A 19269-nucleotide genomic window follows, 5' to 3' on the forward strand; every position below is an offset into this window, starting at 1 on the left:
AGTTCATAATTCAAGCTATTTTAATTTTTATAGAAAGATTCGTACTTGAAAATGTGTTCAGTATTCAGTTGAAAATGTGTTCCAGTTGAAAGCAGTATTCCGTATTCTTATCACTCTACTAGTAGCACTTAGGCCTGGTTTGGTTCGGTTGCTTATTTTTAAGCAACCGTCACATCGAATGTTTAGATACTAATTAGGAGTATTAAACGTAGACTATTTACAAAATCCATTACATAAGCGGAGGCTAAACGGCGAGACGAATCTATTAAGCCTAATTAGTTCATGATTTGACAATGTGTTGCTACAGTAAATATTTGCTAATGATGGATTAATTAGACTTAATAGGTTCGTCTCGCCATTTAGCCTCCACTTATATAATGTATTTTGTAAATAGCCTACGTTTAATACTCCTAATTAGTATCTAAACATTTGATGTGACACTTGATAAAAATAAGGGAAGGGACTTACTTGAAAGAACATTCACTGATTGGTGGGTCCCACGACATGGTCACGGAGAACGCATCGGAGTTTAAGCAGCTGGAGGGAGCAGTTTGGGTCGCCAGCACCCGCCGCCCCTGCCCAAGCGCGCCGCTGCAAGCGCCATCGGCCCGACGCCGGCGGCTTGACGGAGCGTCCTCTTGCGCTTCACGCTCTCTTTCATCAGGTCACCTCCTCTCTCTCCGCCGTTACAGATCTCCTCATCACCGAGGAGAAACCCTCGGGAAGGGATTGCTCTTGTTGGCTGTGCGCCTGTGCTCTGTGCAGCGCCGCCACCGTCTGTGACCAGCTCGCGATGGCGGTGAGCCCGGAGCTGGAGAGCCTTCGGCGCATCGCGCCTTACCGCTTCGTCTCCTTCTCCTTCCCCAACCCTTTCCTCGGCCACGCCTCCAATCCTTACGGGGGCGGGGGCGGCGGCGGCGACGACGCGGGGGAGTGCCTCCGTGTTGCCGCTCTCGATTCGCCCCTCCCCTCCCCGCCCGTCCCGCGGACGGCGGCGATGCTTGTCCCGGCTGGGCGGCACCGCGACTGGATCTTCTCCACCCGCGCCGGCCACCTCCACCTCCTCCTCTCCACCCAGTTCTCCCGTCTCATACTCGTTGGTCCTGAGCTCTCTGCTCCTTCTCCTCGGGTGATTCCTTGCGTCTCCCTCTCGGACCCGGACCCTGCTCACGCTCGGCTCCTCCCCCTCCTCCTTGCTCTCTGCCCCATGGCCGCGTTCCGGGACAACGCCGTCCCTGACGTCCCGTTGCTCAGCTTCCAGGATGACCTCCTCCTGCTTGCTCCCGTCAAGTTTGTCACTGGCCCGGTCGTCGGCGAGATGGTCATCGAGGATGTGGCCATTGACAGTGCTCCCGGTCCACCTGAATTGCACCGCAGGCTGCGGTTCAAGCGCATGCCCTGCCTTGTGCAGACCCAGGTCCGCCTATGCCAGTCGCCTGCTGCTGCTTCGTCGTTGTTGCTGGAAGCACTGGAAGGGTCAGATGGTTTGTTACAGCCGGAGGTACGTGGGTCGTTGGTACAGCCTTACCTCCAAGCCATGGTTGCCGGTCTTGCAGTGATTGCGCCTTCCATTGAGGAGAGTATTCAGTCAGGTGTTAGGCCTAGGTGCCTCTGTGCTGGTGTTGGAGGTGGATCACTCCCCATGTCAATCAGAGTGGGACTTCGGTTCAGTGTGCTCGGTGTAGAGGCCGATGGTGTTGTCCTGGATGTTGCGAGGAATCATTTTGGTCTGGTGGAGGATGAGTTTCTCCGTGTCCATGTCGGTGATGCTATACAAATGATAGAGGATTTTTCTCGTCGAGGGGAGTCTGATATGAATTTCAGTGCAGTTATGGTGGATCTTGACTCCTCTGATGCTATGTGTGGTGTCAGCGCGCCACCATTGGAGATGATTCGTGGAAGCGTCCTTCTTGCTGCACGCACAATCCTGGACCAGCATGGAGTGTTGATACTGAATGTGATCCCACCTCCTGCGGATGGATCGTTCTACAAGGGGCTGGTTGATGTTCTTCGCCAAGTTTTTTTGGAACTGTATGAAGTAGATGTTGGTAATGGTGAGAATTTTGTTCTTGCCGCCACAGTCTCACCTGAGACCGCACTTGCTGATAATTCAGGACACTTTCTGACAGAACTGAGGAAATTAGCTGGGGGTTTCCTGGATCATATAAGGAAAATTTGACATCTCTAGTCATTATGTGGCATTCTTTCCATTATCCTCCACAAAGGCTGGTCCATACTCCATAATACATATCCTTTGATGCTTGCCTGCTTACTGCTAGAACTTGAGATGGCTATATTAGCATTTAAGTGCTACTGAATGGATTTTGCTGTTGCATACACCTCAGCTTTACAAAATGAAAAATGAGGTGTTTGTTCTGTGTTATTTATCGAAATAGGATACAAGTATCAATTTTTTGAGGTATCAGTGCAGATCGTTTGTTTTCCAATGAATGCTTTCTTGCGATGTACACATAACACCTTATACTGATACAAGATGATTTAGTACTTTATGTGTTCAACAAATTTTTGAAGGAAGGATGCAGCTATACATATCAAGGGCCCAGTGCACCACCAAATGCATTGTTTCTATAATCTCACTGCTGATTTAATGCAAATGGCACATGATTTTTTTCTTCTGAAAGATGCAAATGGCACATGCTAAGTGCCAACTGCCTTGAAGTGATCTGGTGACTGGTTTCTTACAAATTTTCATCAGGTTACAAATACTAAAGAACACCACTAAAAATTTCACTAAAGTAGGGGTCTTCGCAGCAAAACTTTGACCAAAAAGGCAAAAACTCATCTCCGTCCAAATCAATAGGGGTCTTCCTAGCAGGTGGACGTCTGCCTCAGCGGCACGAATTTAAAACAATTGATCAAGCGACCAATGTTGAGTATGTACAGTAACAAATACTTACTCCCTCAGCTGTAATTTTAAAGCAAGCAGTGCACCCTTATTATAAAATAAAAAAAAGAGTAGATGACAAGCAGTGCAACATTGGTAAACTGTTGTTCGAGACTCTCAAGACAATCATGAGAGTTATGTTAGCCAAAAAGAGTGGGATGAGAGATGGCCATCTATGTTTCGTGTGCTTTTGGATTGAAGACAAGTTGGATGTGAAATCAGCTTGTATAGTGTAAATCGCTAGATTGTATTTTTGACAATAGATAATGGCTGATACGGTGAATGGCCTTGAGGTGGCACCGTAGTTGGTGGGTTGGGATTGTACATCTAGAGGGAAGTGTAAGCTGTTGCAATTAGTCTTTGTCTTCTTTTCAAGATGTTGTTTAAGCAATTACATAGAGAGGCACATGTTAGGAATGATAACAGATTGCAGTGAAGAGTAGACTAATTATAGTGATTTGAAGTTGCACATATAGTGGAATAAACATCCACATGTTCACCTTTTGGTGAATGCCATGTGCATAACAATTCTTTAGTTATACCAATATGTTTTGAAACCGTACTACTCTCTCCATCTATAAATGTGACTTTTTTTTCCCCAACTGGACAAGTAATTATCTAGATACATAACCATAAATACTTATATTTATGGACGGACGGAGTGATAACTGTATGTATGGTTGATAAGTCTATATATGAAAAAACAAAAAAACAACAACTGTGAACCATTTGAAATCAACCTTATGAGAGAACCAACTAATTCAATATGAAAATAGCCTGTCTTCACATGTCGATAGTAAGTGGAGCCGTAGAAAAGATCGTGCTACACGGTTCATGTCATCGCTCCTCGAATAAACATGTGGTCAACCGATTTGAAATGTATGATTTAAAAGGATTTGGACCAAACAGACGCAAAGTTAGCAAAATCCTTATCCAAAACTCTGCGCGAGCTGGTGCAGGCAGGAATGACCCGGGTCCACCTGCCAGTGAGCCACAGCAGCCACACGGAAAGCTCCACGTCACCTTGCCACCGCGTTGCAAAATCCCCATCCTACCCCTTCCCCTCTAATCTCGATAGGGAGCGCGACGTCGGGGAGAAAAACAGAGGAGGAAAAAACCAAGAAAAAAAAATATATCACGCTCCTCTTCCTCCGTTCCCCTGCTCGATTCCCCGCGAGGAATTCGCCCCCAAATCTATCGATCTGCTCCGCCCAGTCCACCGATCCGTGGATCGATCCGCGCGCGGGTCCGGTTTGCTGGGGGGTTCCGATCTGGTCTTCGCCTCGTCAGGGGAGGAGCCGGAGGAGGAGATGAACGGCGCCGGGGGCAGCCACCAGCAACAGCAGCAGAGGCTCCGGCAGCAGCAGCAGCAGCAGCAGCAGGCTCTCCTGATGCAGCAGGCACTGCAGCAGCAGCAGCAGTACCAGTCCGGCGTCCTCGCGGCCGCGGCAGCGGCGGCCATGACCCAGGTCGTCGCCCGGATCCTCGCTTCTTGATCTGTTGCTTTGTGTGCGCATTGGGCGGCATTAATGCACGCCGATCTACTTGTTAGCCCGGGAGATTGTTTTTCGCTTTGCGCATTTTTCTTAGGTTGCCTCCTTGGTTTACTCATTCTTGGTGGCTAGCGTTATAGCCAAGTTATGGCATCATAGATTGAGTTTCTTCTAGTTCTTTGTTCGGTGGAATTGGAGCAAGTGCTGTTGCTGCGTAAATTTTTCTGGTTGCATGCTATTGCTTGTGATGCATTTCTTGTTGTGCACAAGATGCTTGGATGCTAGTGCTACTGCCTCTATTGTTGCTGCGGCTTCAAAGAAAGTTCCTTTTCATAAAGTAAGGCGTTTGAATGAGGTTGCACAAAAGACATGGCTTCAGTTACTACTACTGGGTGAAAACATGGCTAGGAAGGATTGGGGTCTCACTCCCTTTACATTTTTAGCTAAAAGGGATCTCATTCACTTGCGTCCCCTTTCTTGTTTTTTTGTTTACTCGTGCTACTACATTCTCCAGAATTTTTCCTGATCTATTATTTTATCTGCGGATATGTGTGGGCGGCGGTAACACACTCATCTGGTTATGAACATACAACGTTGTCAACGTTGGGTTTAGGCATTCTGTTTAGGTTGCCCTGTTGCCCTTGTTTATGCGTACAGGTTTAGTGCCTTGCTTCTTTCCTTTAGAGCAATATAATGCATTGGGCATTACCACTTTTAGTTCTAGAGATTGTGCTATTGTTATATCCAGACCAGTTTTATAAAGCTTGTTAATTGCATTCTATATCTATTATTCTGATAATGTTTTATTTCTTTAGTTAAACTAGGAAAGAAAGCAACGGCGTTGCTGCATAGGCACATAGTTCCAGTTAGGAGTAGATGTTTGGTAGTGCTTGTTTTCAATCACAGATTCTGTGGGCAATGGGATGCAATATGGCTAGAACAACTTGGTTTATACTCCCTTTACATTTTAGTACACATTTATATTTTCTTTTGCTTTGTATGTAGTTAGCTTGTTTTGCAATCAATATCTTCTTTTTTATTTTCTCTATATTTTTATATTTTGCAGATGGAACCTATTTCCAATGGCAATCTTCCACCTGGGTTTGATCCCTCCACTTGTCGCAGTGTGTGAGTGCTTTCAGTGTTCTTTTCTGTTTTTAACTTCATATGTGATTGACAGCTTACCTTTCTTTTTTCCCTTTTATCTGTGCGATCGGTTCTTATTTTTTAAAAAAGAAATACAGTGTGGATTTTTATAATGTAACAAAAAAACTAAATTTAGGTGATGCACAGTTTCACATTAATGCTGGTGCTAAAGTTACAGTTATTCACATAACTAAGTACAGTTTTTATTTCTACCTTGAAGTTTTATTATTTAGTTATGCCTGTTTCCAAAGTATGATTTTAAGTCATGATTATTTGTTGAATAGGTATGTGGGAAATGTGAACCCTAACGTCACTGAGAGCCTTCTGATTGAAGTTTTCCAGAGTGCTGGCCTTGTGGAAAGATGCAAGCTCATCCGGAAAGAGAAGGTGCACTTCTGCAGCTGATGTTTGAGTTTTAGAATGTCAGTCATATTGCATCACAATTCCAAATGTTCCGAATGCTCCTTTTAAGATTTTTTTAAAGTCTTAATATTCCAACATTTCTTGTTTTCCGGTGATTTAGCATATAGGTCCTCTAGTACCACCACTCATTAGTTGTAACTTAATGCTATTTGTTTCTGGTATGCATTATGCTACTGGCTAAAAATCTCATGAGCTTTTCTCTGGTTGATAATTTCATGGTATATCTACTGCATTTATTTGATTTTGTTTATTTGATGATAAAAATTAACTTTTTTCTTTCTTTCAGTCTTCCTTTGGGTTTGTGGATTACTATGATAGAAGATCTGCTGCTCTAGCAATAATGACCCTTCATGGTCGTCACATGTAAGTTACTGGTAGACTAACTTTGAACAACACAAGTTTTAGTGTCTTTTGGTATTCTTCATTCTGAAACTTTCTGAACAGATATGGACAAGCAATCAAAGTGAACTGGGCGTACGCAAGTACGCAGAGGGAGGACACATCTGGTGAGATTTTCTCAAAAGTATTCCTGTTGTCTCATTCTTTTCGTATGATAATACTTGTTTGGTTAACCGTGCCCATTGAATTATTTCCAGGGCATTTCCATATTTTTGTTGGTGATTTAAGTTCTGAAGTGAATGATGCAACTCTTTATGCCTGTTTCTCAGCATATCCTTCTTGTTCGTAAGTCCTTAGTTCTTTGTAACATGGTAGCATCTATGATGAATTTGTATCTACAGCCAGTGGTTTGCAATTGCTGATTTGTTAGTCACCTCTTGTAAATCTCTCTCTGTCTCTCTTATGTTATTAGAGTTTAGAAAAAGATATTTCAGTCACCATGACTTCTCTCTTAGTCTCTTAGCTTCTACCCTTTTTGTTTGTCTGTAGCATTTCAGTTTTTATTTGTATAATTTATGTGCAGTGATGCTCGAGTCATGTGGGACAACAAAACTGGGCGCTCCAGAGGTTATGGTTTTGTCTCCTTCCGTAATCAACAGGCAAGAACAACTCAGGCTTTGCCTCTTTGGATTTCACAGAGCTTTTACCTTTTTCGTTGCGTGGATCAAACACAGCAGTTTATATTTGACACATTATTTCGGTATTTGGACTTGTTTGGTACTGGTGGATTTCACAGTGCCTGAGTATTGAAGGCATTGTTATTATAGTCTAAATTAGTTAATAGTTTGCAAAGTACTGCTAGTAAGACACAGTGTAATGTTAATTTCTTTTTTGTTTAATTTTTTATTTTGTATACTATGGTCCATGAATATGAAGTTCAAGTATGAACTGGCATTTCCATTTCTTCCACACTTCCTGACTCGGTACTATTTTCCTTGTTGGTGCAGGAAGCTGAAAATGCTATAACTGAAATGACTGGTACATCTCTTTCTTTTTTCATCCCCATAATCCTGAGTAGCTGCAGCTTCTGAATTTTTGGGAACTGCTGTATTGCAACAGGAAAATGGCTTGGAAGCAGACAAATAAGGTGCAACTGGGCAACAAAGAACAATTCAGAAGAGAAACCAGAAACTGACAATCATAATGCAGTTGTACTAACAAATGGTGGCTCGAGTAATTCAGGTTAGCTTTTGAATGTTTCATGACTAAAAGCAACATTGTTTTCCTTTTATGGCTGTCAATGATCCCATGTTTTTCTGAAAACACTCATGGGATGAAGAACATGCTCATAATTAGTTATCACGATTTGACCCAATAAGGTATGGATTCCTCATTGCTAATTTTGCCAATTGGCCGACTATATTCTGCAGCAACAGATGCAAGCCAGGATGGAGGAAGTAAAGAGAACCCAGAGAACAACCCTGATTGTACTACTGTATATGTTGGCAACATTGGACATGAGGTAGAAACAAAGTGCTGCAAAGCCAGTTTCTGTCCCCCATTTCTTCTGTTTTACAGAACTTACCTTTTTTTTAAAGGAAGTTACAGAACTTACCTTTTACAAGTGCCAAATGGAAATGAGAGTGAATTTATTTCTCATTCCTTTTATTAGCTCTGTAGAGTCAGACATCTATGATTCATCATTCACTTACTGGCCAGGTTAACCGAGATGAGCTTCACCGACACTTCTATAACTTAGGGGTTGGGGCAATCGAGGAAATTCGTGTTCAACAGGAGAAAGGGTTTGGATTTGTGAGATATAGCAACCATGGTGAAGCAGCATTAGCTATTCAGATGGCCAATGGATTGGTAGTCCGCGGGAAGCCAATTAAGGTAATAATTTCCAAAGCATACAAATGTTCTCCTTTGTTTACTCGATCCTTTATGTTATTGTTTTCATGGTGTTTTAACTGTCATGTTCTCTTGTAGTGCTCATGGGGCACCAAACCAACTCCACCTGGTACTGCATCCAAGCCCCTACCCCCACCAGTTGCTCCGTACCAGCCTGCTGTTGCAATGCCAGGCGTCCCGCAAGGCTTCACAGCAGCTGAGCTTCTGGCTTACCAGAGGCAGCTTGCCTTAAGCCAGGCTGCGGCAGGGCAGATTGCAGGGCAGCACGGTCTCGCGGGTCAGGTTTCTGCAGGGCTTCTTGCTGGTTCCCAGGCCCTCTACGATGGCTACCCAAACCAGTCATCTGCTCAGCAGCTTATGTACTACAACTAGGGTTTGAGAGGAAGGCATTTGTAGTGTTCAGCTTGTTTGGTGCAAGCCTGGCCATCCTCTTCCTGTTTTTATTTTCTGGTTCATGTACTATTTGTGTGAGAGTTTTTCGTTCTCTCTTCGCGGGATTGTGTTACTGTCCTCTTATTGTACCATTGACCATTTTCCTTGTCTAATTCCGTCGAGTAGTCCACTTTAACAGAGTAAGAGATGTATTCTATGTGAATTTGCGATTGATTAATGTAATGCTCCCCTGGAGATCAGCTTCGGTCTCTGGGCTGGTTCACGATCTGTTGTTCTACTCCAGTTAGACATTGAAGGTTAGATCATGTCAAGTGTAGTGTGCTGTTTATGGTTGCATTCCACTGCCCACCTATGCCGTTCGGTCATTGTTGTGAGTCCAGCCAACCTTCTGAATTGGTTTTGCAATCTGAGATGCGAGCCTATCTGGAAAGTAGGGCTGCCAATTTGCAACCAAAATTGTTCACTGTAAATGAGTGATCTTGAATTTTGATGGCAAATTTTTGTTAGGCGTGAATATAATCCCTTTTTCCTAAGGGGTGTTTGTATTGTACCTCTCTTCTTCTATCAATGCAATGATACGTAGCTTTTCTACGAGGTTTAGTTCGAGGGGGAAACGATTCAGAGTTCTATGCTTGTGAATGTTAAATTGTCTTGCAATTGAAATTTCCGGAGTGATCTTGCAATGAAACAATTCAGAGTTCTATGCATCTCTCAACGTTGATTGTTAATCTTGTTTCTCAAAACTTTATATTACATATCTCAAAACATAATTTCAAGATGTGAATTTCTTGTCGATTGCATCTCTGAAAACATAATCATCGACATTGTATCTTCGTATCTGCTTAAAGACATGAGCACTCGAGCTCATCTTATCATTCGACCTCTCGAGATGGGTGGGTGGACAGCGAGGTTTGATGGCTTTCTACCTCGAGGCGATGGGATGTTCCAGCTTGAGACGATGAGATGTGCTCGCTCCTGCTTCCACCATGGCGTCTTCCTTTCCTCCCCTCCACCCATCGTCTTCCTACTTCCTCAGCAGGCCAGGTCTCGACGCGCACGGAGACTCCGCATCGGCGTACCGCTGCCGTGCCCCGTCTAAGAGCCGCCGCACCTGATGCGGACGACGCGGCCGCCCTCATGGTCGCGCGCGCCGAGGCCGGGGACTTCGCGGAGGCTCGGTCCATCTGGGCGCAGCTCCTGCACAGCTCCGCCGCGCCGTGCCTTCCCGCCGCGGCGCGGCGCCTCCTCCCGGCGTACGCGCGCCTCGGCCGCTCCGACGAGATCCTCCTCGCAGCGCGCGAGCTCTCGGCGCGGGACCCCGCCGCGGCGCGCGCGCTCTACCCGCTCGCCGTCTCCTGCCTCGGCGCCGCGGGCGAGCTCGCGCGCATGGAGGACGCCGTGCTAGACATGGGCCGCCTCGGCCTCCGCGTCGACCCCGCCACCGGGGACGCCTTCCTCCGCGCCTACGCCGCCGCCGGCACCGTCCCGCAGATGGAGGCGGCCTACCGCCGGCACAAGAGGACCGGGCTGCTCATATCCCGCGGCGCCATCCGCGCCGTCGCGTCCGCGTACATCTCCCGGCAGAAGTACTACAAGCTCGGCGCGTTCGTGGCCGACGCCGGCCTCCACCGCCGCGACGCCGGCAACCTGCTCTGGAACCTGTACCTCCTCTCCTTCGCGGGCAACTTCAAGATGAAGTCCCTGCAGCGCGCGTTCCTGGAGATGGTGGCCGCCGGGTTCCGGCCGGACCTTACCACCTTCAACATCCGCGCCGCCGCCTTCTCCAAGATGTGCATGTTCTGGGACCTCCACCTCACTGCCGAGCACATGCGCCGCGACGGCGTCGCGCCGGACCTCGTCACGCATGGCTGCTTCGTCGACGCCTACCTCGAGCGCCGCCTCGCGCGGAACCTCACCTTCGCGTTCGACAGGCTGGACGGCAACGCGGAGCCCGTCGTGGCCACGGACGGCATCGTCTTCGAGGCGTTCGGCAAGGGCGGCTTCCACGCGAGCTCCGAGGCGCTGCTGGAAGCCACCGCAGGGAAGCGGCGGTGGACGTACTACAAGCTGCTCGGCGTCTACCTCAGGAAGCAGCACAGGAGAAACCAAGTCTTCTGGAACTACTGATGCTGATCAGTTCAGTAATAGTGCACTAGCACTAGAAGTCTCTAGTGTTGGAAGCAACATGTACAGTTATTAAAATATGCTTGTAATCAAATTCAAAATATGGAAGGAGTTCGGTTGGATCATTCCAAGACTGGGATGAACTCTCTCAAAAATATGGATATATATTCACATCGATAGTTTTGTGCATTGATTCTGAAAGAGTCAAACAATCTAAAGCAACTACAATCTCATACTACATGGCTTGGGAATTGTGATTGAAAGGAGGGGGTTACAAAGAAAGCAAAGGTACATGATCACTTGATCACAACAGGTGTTTTCCTGAAAAAAAAAAACTGGCAGAGATCACACCAGATACGAAGACATGACATTCCAACTAATTTTCATGTGCGTAGGCATTGGTGCGACGAATCTTAAGAGGTTGGGCTTCTCTTTGGCCCATGGGGCGCCATCATCATGCCATTCTCCAGTGCTGCTCGAAACTTTGCTATGTTGGGGATGACCATCTCCCTGCAATGCAGGTGTAGCAAAGGCTTCAGATAAAACACTGCCCTTCTGAACCTCCAATCCTTCTGGCCGCCTTATCTTGTATGGTTCTCCGGTGAACGGTTCGAAGTCACGCTGAGGATTCTGCTTCCACCTTTGGTGCACAAACCACCCATAGCAAAACCATGCCAACGGGCCGACTTAACCTGGGCCTATCCAAAAGCCCATATCATCCCGTGGACCGGAATTCCTGTACATCGATTTAAACCGATCTATCTTCTATTTGTTTGAGATTTATGTAAATCTGACTAAACGTGTGAGATTGATCCGGACCGGAGGAGGAGCAGCACGTAGAGCGGGCGCATACAGTTATATAAGTGGAGCACGTACAGGAAATGTGTCACCATGGGAGACGAGGGGACGGATGGAATGTTGAGCGAGTTTCGAATTTCAAATGATTTTTTCTCCTAAACCATGATTTGAAATCCTTTTAAACCAAAATAATCTTTAGAGTTAATACAACACAATGATCTCCAATATATTATTTTAAATTTTTATTTTAACATTTCAACATTGTTAATGTCCTGCTTTAATATTTTTTAATAACTACTCAACATTTTTATGTATTATTTCAACATTTTTATTTTAACATTTCAATTATGTACTACTTCGACAATTTTTAATAACTACTTTAACATTTTTAATAATATTTCAACATTTTTTAGTAACTACTTCAACATTTTTATATATTGTTTTCAACATTTTCTTGCATGAGAAATCATGTCCAACTCTTATCATTTTTTGCCACATTAGCTTTTTACTTACTTGGTGGCTATTTAATGCTCTTAGAGCTATCCTAGTCAGCAAGTCAGGACGGCTCCCTCCACTTAACAGGCGCATCAGGGCGTCTCTAACAATCTAGCTCTAAGCTAGTAGAACTATTTTTTTATTCATTGAACAGTGCAAAAGATAAGAGACTAGCTAAGAGTGAAGAGATAAGCTCGCTCATTTCCCAATGCACCTTCCCCTCACTACACAACATTCAATACTAGCTGCTGCACACTCTCTCTCCTTTAAATTAGAGCTAGTGCTAGCTCATACCATTGGAGATGCTCTCACATGACGATAGTCTTGGAGTTCGTGTTTAGCTAGTCGATGGAACTAGTGTCAAGCTCACATTTCTCTCTCCACCAGATCACATGCAAGTATGACATAATGGGCAATTCGACCCCTGTTGCCTGTTGGACTTGCTCTAATTTAGGTGAGGGGAAGCTTCATTCCTATGACATTTATCAGACACAGTTGCTATGTTCTCACCTTTGTGTGCAATAAAATTATGCACTAAGACTGACCTACTAACAAACAGTAAAAGTTCTTTAATGATTTAAAATTGGGACAAAGATTTGATTACAGATATTCACCCACATTTAAGCTCATCAAATAGCAAAAAAGTGACACATAAATCTTTGTGCTATGTACCACAAAATTGACTGGTATTATATCAATAATTAGAAGGTGGAAACTAGTATAACAAAAGTCAGGTGAAACCAGAATGCATGCTTCCCTGAATTCTGAAGGTAACTAAAACCATCTACCTTGTTAACACCAAAAATGATTTGAATAAAGGTAAAATACAAGCAGGAAATTTTAGTTCTTACGTTGGGACAATAAACGCTGCATTTTCCTCTAGCAAAACATTGGACACAGTTGATGATATAGCTGATGCCAATATAATCATAGCAGTAGTAAATGGTGGTGAGTTCTCTGCTCGAAGTGGCCTCGGTACTGTTTCGATAGCAAAAGGGCATCCAGCAAGTGCTGCTTTAAAACCTAAAGGAGAACATAGTAACACAAGTCAGGGGAGGATATATGACAGGAAACTCAGTAATATATGACGACGCAAAAAAAAAAGTTGCATTCTGCATTACAGCAAAGGTTAATATCCTGAAAAAATATTTTATGTTTCCTCTTCCTAAATTAGGATTTGTCAGATAAATTGGCCAACATCACAAGCTAAAAGTGAAAAATGAAAACGCATCCATTCAATTTTCAATTTTCTTTTTCGGAAATCTACGGCTAGGTTGGCTGAACTTTATTGATTTGGGTAAACAGATTTACAGGCATCTACTACCTTATATTAAAAAGTTGCTGGCCTGGGCGGCCTCTCAGGGGCCTTGCTACTGTGCAAGGTCACTGACGCGCGGGCCCAGCACCTCAAGTAAAAAAAAAGAGCCTCAGAAGAGCTCCGTGCCCCTGGCGCGTTCCCGGCCGCGTGGCTGTGGCTCTGCTGACCGCCCGGCGCCCGACCACGCCGAGGTGCTCAGTCCGGCGTGTGGCCTGCGCACACCTCATCGAGCTCTCCCGGGCGTGATGATGGAAGAGGTATTGCCGAGGTCGCCTCCCCTTGGCTGACTGCTGCCGGAACTGCCATGCGGCGCTCGCCCGCCGCATGGCCGTCGCGCCGCCCCCGCCAATCTCCACGTGTAGCTCCAGTCCGCGCCGCTCCAGTCCTGCACTCGCCCTCGCGCCTGCCCCCGGATCTCGCTCACATACCGCTGCCTCGGAATTCTAAAAGTTCATAAACCGTACAACTCCTGAGGGAGTGGGCGCGAAAGCCATGCTAAAACGAGAAGTAAAAAAATAACAGTAACGATTCAAGCCACTCTCCAGAGACTAGTAGTATGCTGCCTAACTGCCAATCTGAAATCTACCATGTTAGGATACATTGTCCCCACTCTCATATCTGGATTGTCCCTGTACCAATCAAGTACCGGCTCCGAAGGGTCATTGTCATCAACATTAATGCCAGCATCATACATGTCTTGTTCAACATTAAGAGGAATGACGGGAATAGCAGCTTCTTCTACCGTTGCTTGTGCTACTGCCTCATCTGCTGCTTTGAAGCCTATTACCTCAAACACCATATCCTCATCAGCCAGCACATAAGGTTCACCATCTTGATCAGTATCAGGCAGTATTATCAAAGTACTCCAATCAACAAATTATGGCTGTGATGGAGAGCTATAAGTTTCACCTACACCATCATGTGTTACACTAAAAGTTCCTACCGACCCAGCCTAACTGTGCACATTCTGGTACCCTTCCTTATCAATGACTTGTACCCAACATTTGCTAATCCTTCATTCCATCTATGCTTAATCATGGACTCAAAGTGCTCATTTATTCTAATCTTCCACTTAGTTTCACTGTCAACATCCACAGACCATGCTGAAAGAGTTTGACTAGAACCCCAATATATCTTGCTAGCCATATCAACCTCAAATTTATCCGAATGCTATCCACTTCATCTATCAACCCACAACACATGTTGCTGTTCGTCCATGTCTACAATACCATACTCTGCATTTGCCTTATATTGTTCAACCTTAACCACTATTCTAAACGTATTGCCAGGATCAATCCTGACATAATCATGAACATAAAAAATTTTGCAGTTAGAAACATCCAACTCCTCTAAGGCAAGTACCTACTACACTCAGTGAAGAGGGGGATGGTTGACTTACCAAGGAGGAAGGTAATCATCAAGCTCCATTGTTCAGCCCCTGCACAAAGGAATGCGTAAAATCCCAGCGGTCACTCGTATGCGGCTCGGGCAAAGAACTCCGTCACCCGCCGCCGCCGTCGTTTGCAACTAGGGTTCCATTCTGGTTGAGGAGAAAGGGAGGAAGAAGAGGATGAGGAAGACGTCGGACCTGGCTCAGGGGTAACGGATAACGGGAGGGCACGATGGTCATTTTTCATGCCTGATCCACGCTGGAGGGAGGAGGTGTCGTGCCACGTAGGATAAAGTGGTAAATGTGTTGGCTCAAATGTTACGCGGTGGTAAAAGTGTAGGAGCCATTCTAAAGGTGGCAAATGAAGGTGTGACCTATGTAAAAACAAATAATTAAATAACCCATGGTAGGAGGGTCTCTAGCGACGGGAAGTCCAGGATGTCGCCGGTGAAGGGGTGGAGGAGGCGGATGGCAGTGTCGGGGTCCCTCTGCAGCAGGAGGTTGTCGTTGATGGAGTCGAGGACGCAGTGGTCCTTGAAGAGCGGGAGCCGGACGCGGACGAAGGCCCCGTTGAAAGGTTGAAGAAGCGGACGTGCCTGTGGAGCTTGCCGTGGCCCGGGTAGAGGCCGTGGCCCTCGGGGAACAGCATCCACCACCACGGGTGGAAGCGCGGGTCGGCGACGCCGCGGCCGTGCGGGCAGGCGATGCTGGAGCGCCAGTGGCAGCACACGGCGTGGAACTCGCGTAGGTCGCCGGTGAGCACCCGCCACGCGACCAGGCTGGTCAAATCCTCGTGCAGAGATGTCCGTGGCGACGCGTCCCGAGAGATGGCGGCCTCGGTGACGACCCTCCGCCGCCGACGCGGGCGCATGCTGCTGCACGCCATTGAGGAAGTGATTTTACCCTAGTAAAAAAATAAAAAAGAGATGTGCTCAAGTTTAGTAATTTTTTTGCTTTTTTAGAGGAATTTTTTTTGCTTGTATATATGCTGTATAAAACTTGTCCACAATTCCAATTCCAAAAAAAAGAATATTTAGCGAGGCGTCTTATACCATGGGCCGTATAGTCTGGTCAGGCTGGCCCATTTATTTAGATGGGCTAGATTTGGGCTTTAATAGGCCTAGGCTTCGGTCGGCCCGTTTTGGCATTGTTTTGCTATCACAGCCAGCGCAATAGAATGGCCCAAACAAACAGACGATTAGAGGGATGCTGTGCAGCGGCGGCCGGGGGCCGGGGCCGTGGCGGTGGCCGGCGGCGCTGCGGCGGCTGTCGCGGCTGGCGCCGCCGACGCCCGCGCCCGCCGACCCTGTCGTGGTCCGGGTGGACAGCAGAAACGTCGCGCGCCTGGGAGCGCCCAAGCCCGGGCCGAGGCCGCGGCAGCTGCTCTCGCTGCCGCCGTTCCCCGCGGGGGCGGACCCTCTCCCGGGGAGGAAGGTGGTGCCGCGGCGTGTGACGGCGGTCAGCTGGGTGAAGCACTATTTCGCCGACGTGCCGCAGGAGGCTGTGCAGGCGCACTTCAACAGGAGAATGGTAACTTTTTGTACCGGCATCCCTACCCCCATTGCCGCTTGTTTCAAAGGTGGCATTTTTGGGTCTGTTAGTGTTAATTAAGAAAACAGCTAGAAGATTCCGGGTTCTGATATTATCATACGCGAATTGCTTGTTTCAGTTTTTTTTTTGAATAAAGGGCTTGTTTCAGCTATGGACTCTAGTGCTCACTGCTCAGAGCTGTTACTGTAATGCAGTATTGCTTGCAATGGAACTTCTTTGAGGTGTGCTTGCAAGATTGATAGGATCGTTAGATCATTTGAACATACATAATTTTCCCGATTTAATTTTATTGTAGTTTGAACTGCTTGTGGTCCCATTTTGTTTGGGTATCTGAAAAAGAAAACCTTTGCTATTTAGGTTTTTTCAGAGTGTTCTGAGCATGAATTTTCAGCTGAAAGCATTCGAACTCAGAAGCATCATCTGAAAAAGGTATGCAATTAAGGAATTGCTTTCTACTTTCTGTATGATGTTGTTGTACTTTGTGAATAAAGTAAATATGCTCATCAGTTTGTTGCAGATTAAACACAATGATGTTATGGAGCCTGGAATGAGAATTCACCTTCCTGTTTCAGTGGCTGAGGGTGAGATAAAAAAGCGTTATGAGACTATTCCGACTGCCACATTGCACCCCAATAAAGATGAGATCGAGTACCTGAGGAGGCTTGTCATCCACAGGGTAATTTTTATTGCCATAATTTATCTATAGTCAGTAGCCTACATAATTCCTGCATTAATTAAAAAAAACTTTTTTTCTGCGGATAGTTGGCTTCTGTACTTCAGTATTGTCCAACTCGGACATATAACATTATGAAATGAATAGATCAATCTGTCTCTACATATTTGTTAATTCCAAAATACTATTTGTATTGTTAAGCCTATCATATGATAAAGGTGTCATTTTGTCATTATTTCAGTGTTTTGAATTTCACTGCTTCCATTCTACAGTACATTTCAGGTTCAACATGTTAAGCTAAAACTTTGGATGTTCAGGACTCTTCTATACTGGTGCTTAACAAGCCCCCCAAAGTGCCCATGAAAGGCCATTTGCCAGTACATAATAGCATGGATGTGCTAGCAGCAGCAGCACTGTCATACGGAAACAAGGAGGGTCCGAAATTGGTGAGATCATTGTTTTGTTTGATGTTTCTCTCCGAAATTTGGTCAGAGTGTATCTTAGACTATCTGAGGTTATTTGTTCCTATGGCTTGTGGGTACAGGTTCATCGACTAGACAGAGAAAGTAGCGGTTTGATTTTGATGGGTAGAACAAAAGAAAGCTTTACTCGACTGCACTGGCTTTTCACAAGCGTAAATTTAGCTAGAACAACTTCACAGGTAATCATCAATTCGTTGATTAGCCTTTGACTTAGCATACTATGTTCTATCTAATCTTCATGATTAAAATCTATTTTTAAGCTGCATATTAATACCTTGTATTACTGGCCAATATATATACAGACATGGAATAAGGCATGTGAAGCATACGTGCAGAAGTACTGGGCGCTAGTAATTGGGACTCCTAAAGAAAGGGAAGGAGTTATATCTGCTCCTATTTCAAAGGTATTCTCTGATTCATTTGTTATGTATAAACTGTGCAAGTATATATGTAACATAAAATGATAAATGATCCCCTGTAGGTTAACTTCTTAGGTTCCAATCTTTTTAACTTAATAAAATTGGATTTCCTTATTCAGGTCCTTCTAGATGACGGTAAAGCTGAGAGGGTCATTCTGGCACATCCTTCTGGCATAGATGGTGCACAAGAGGCAATAACAGAGTATCGGGTGATGGGACCAACCATTAACGGGTGCTCATGGATTGAGCTACGCCCATTGACAGGGCGGAAGCACCAGGTTCCATCTTAATACTCGGATTTTGTTGTCACTTACATATCTGCATGTGAAGGTGTTCCACAATTTAGCACATCCTATCAAGTTTTTACTTGTTCTTAGATTGCCATGTTATTTCACAAATATGTCAAATATCTGCATTTGTCTTGCTTATGAAATGGCCATTCTCAAATTTGAGCATCAATGTCTTCTGTTTGCTCTGCGTTGCAGCTTCGAGTGCATTGTGCTGAAGCTCTGGGCACTCCCATCGTTGGAGATTACAAATACGGGTGGTTTGTGCACCAAAGGTGGAAGCAGAATCCTCAGCCTGACTTTGAACCGTTCACTGGAGAACCATACAAGATAAGGCGGCCAGAAGGATTGGAGGTTCAGAAGGGCAGTGTTCTATCTAAAGTCCCTTTGCTACACCTGCATTGCAGGGAGATGGTCCTCCCCAACATAGCAAAGTTCCTGAGCAGCACCGGAGAATGGCATGACGGTGGCGCCGCATGGGCCAAGGAGAAGCCCAACCTCCTAAGATTCATCGCACCAATGCCTCCGCACATGAAAATTAGTTGGAATGTCATGTCGTCATATCTGGTGTGATCTCTGCCAGTTTTTTTTTTCCAGGAAACAACCTGGTGTGATCAACTGATCATGTACCTTTTGCTTTGTTTGTAACCCCTCTTGTCAATCCCAATTCCCAAGCCATGTCGTATGAGATTGTAGTTGCTTAGATTGTTTTAGACTCTGCGATTGCAGTCACCATGTCAGAATCAATGCACAAAACTATTGATGTGAATATGTATCCATATTTTTTGAGAGAGTGCATCTCAGTCTTGGAATTTGATTGCAAGCACATTTTAATAACTGTACAATGTTGCTTTCAACACTAGACTACTGTTACTGCACTATTACCAAACTGATCAGCATCAGTAGTTCCAAAAAACTTGGTTTCTCCTGTGCTGCTTCCTGAGGAAGACGCCGAGCAGCTTGTAGCGTCCACCGCCGCTTCCCGCCGGTGGCCTCCAGCAGTCCCTCGGAGCTCACCTGGAAGCCTCGAGGAGAATGAGTTGGTCCTTCACTTTAGCCTGCTGATGGGTTGACCTGGTGATGGACGGCTCCGTTCCATGCATCAAACCAAACAGCGAGTCT

At 45.6% G+C, this 19269-nt stretch overlaps 4 protein-coding genes across 4 annotated transcripts; all 4 read left to right on the forward strand.

Moving 5' to 3' along the window:
• Positions 1–488: 488 nt before the first annotated feature.
• LOC117860451 (uncharacterized) lies at positions 489–2505 on the forward strand. The gene has a single exon (XM_034743743.2). It carries the CDS (start codon positions 794–796, stop codon positions 2177–2179), a length of 1386 nt encoding a protein of 461 aa, XP_034599634.1. The 5' UTR covers positions 489–793; the 3' UTR covers positions 2180–2505.
• A 1477-nt stretch (positions 2506–3982) lies between these two features.
• On the forward strand, positions 3983–8872 carry LOC117860450 (RNA-binding protein 208). Its single transcript, XM_034743742.2, has 12 exons — positions 3983–4374; positions 5465–5526; positions 5829–5931; positions 6254–6330; positions 6412–6473; positions 6564–6651; positions 6890–6965; positions 7314–7344; positions 7426–7548; positions 7737–7828; positions 8026–8199; positions 8296–8872. The coding sequence occupies exons 1-12, from the start codon at positions 4216–4218 to the stop codon at positions 8587–8589; spliced, it is 1341 nt and encodes a 446-aa protein (XP_034599633.1). The 5' UTR covers positions 3983–4215; the 3' UTR covers positions 8590–8872.
• Positions 8873–9024: 152 nt separating this feature from the next.
• LOC117861942 (pentatricopeptide repeat-containing protein At3g42630) lies at positions 9025–10927 on the forward strand. Its single transcript, XM_034745455.2, has one exon. It carries the CDS (start codon positions 9574–9576, stop codon positions 10735–10737), a length of 1164 nt encoding a protein of 387 aa, XP_034601346.2. The 5' UTR covers positions 9025–9573; the 3' UTR covers positions 10738–10927.
• Positions 10928–15918: 4991 nt separating this feature from the next.
• Positions 15919–18984, forward strand: LOC117859825 (RNA pseudouridine synthase 3, mitochondrial). Its single transcript, XM_034743005.2, has 8 exons — positions 15919–16265; positions 16644–16715; positions 16804–16962; positions 17277–17405; positions 17504–17620; positions 17744–17845; positions 17980–18138; positions 18346–18984. The coding sequence occupies exons 1-8, from the start codon at positions 15942–15944 to the stop codon at positions 18718–18720; spliced, it is 1437 nt and encodes a 478-aa protein (XP_034598896.1). The 5' UTR covers positions 15919–15941; the 3' UTR covers positions 18721–18984.
• Positions 18985–19269: the final 285 nt, after the last annotated feature.

The sequence above is a fragment of the Setaria viridis genome, chromosome 6 (assembly GCF_005286985.2).
Source record: "Setaria viridis chromosome 6, Setaria_viridis_v4.0, whole genome shotgun sequence".
Lineage (NCBI taxonomy): Eukaryota > Viridiplantae > Streptophyta > Magnoliopsida > Poales > Poaceae > Setaria > Setaria viridis.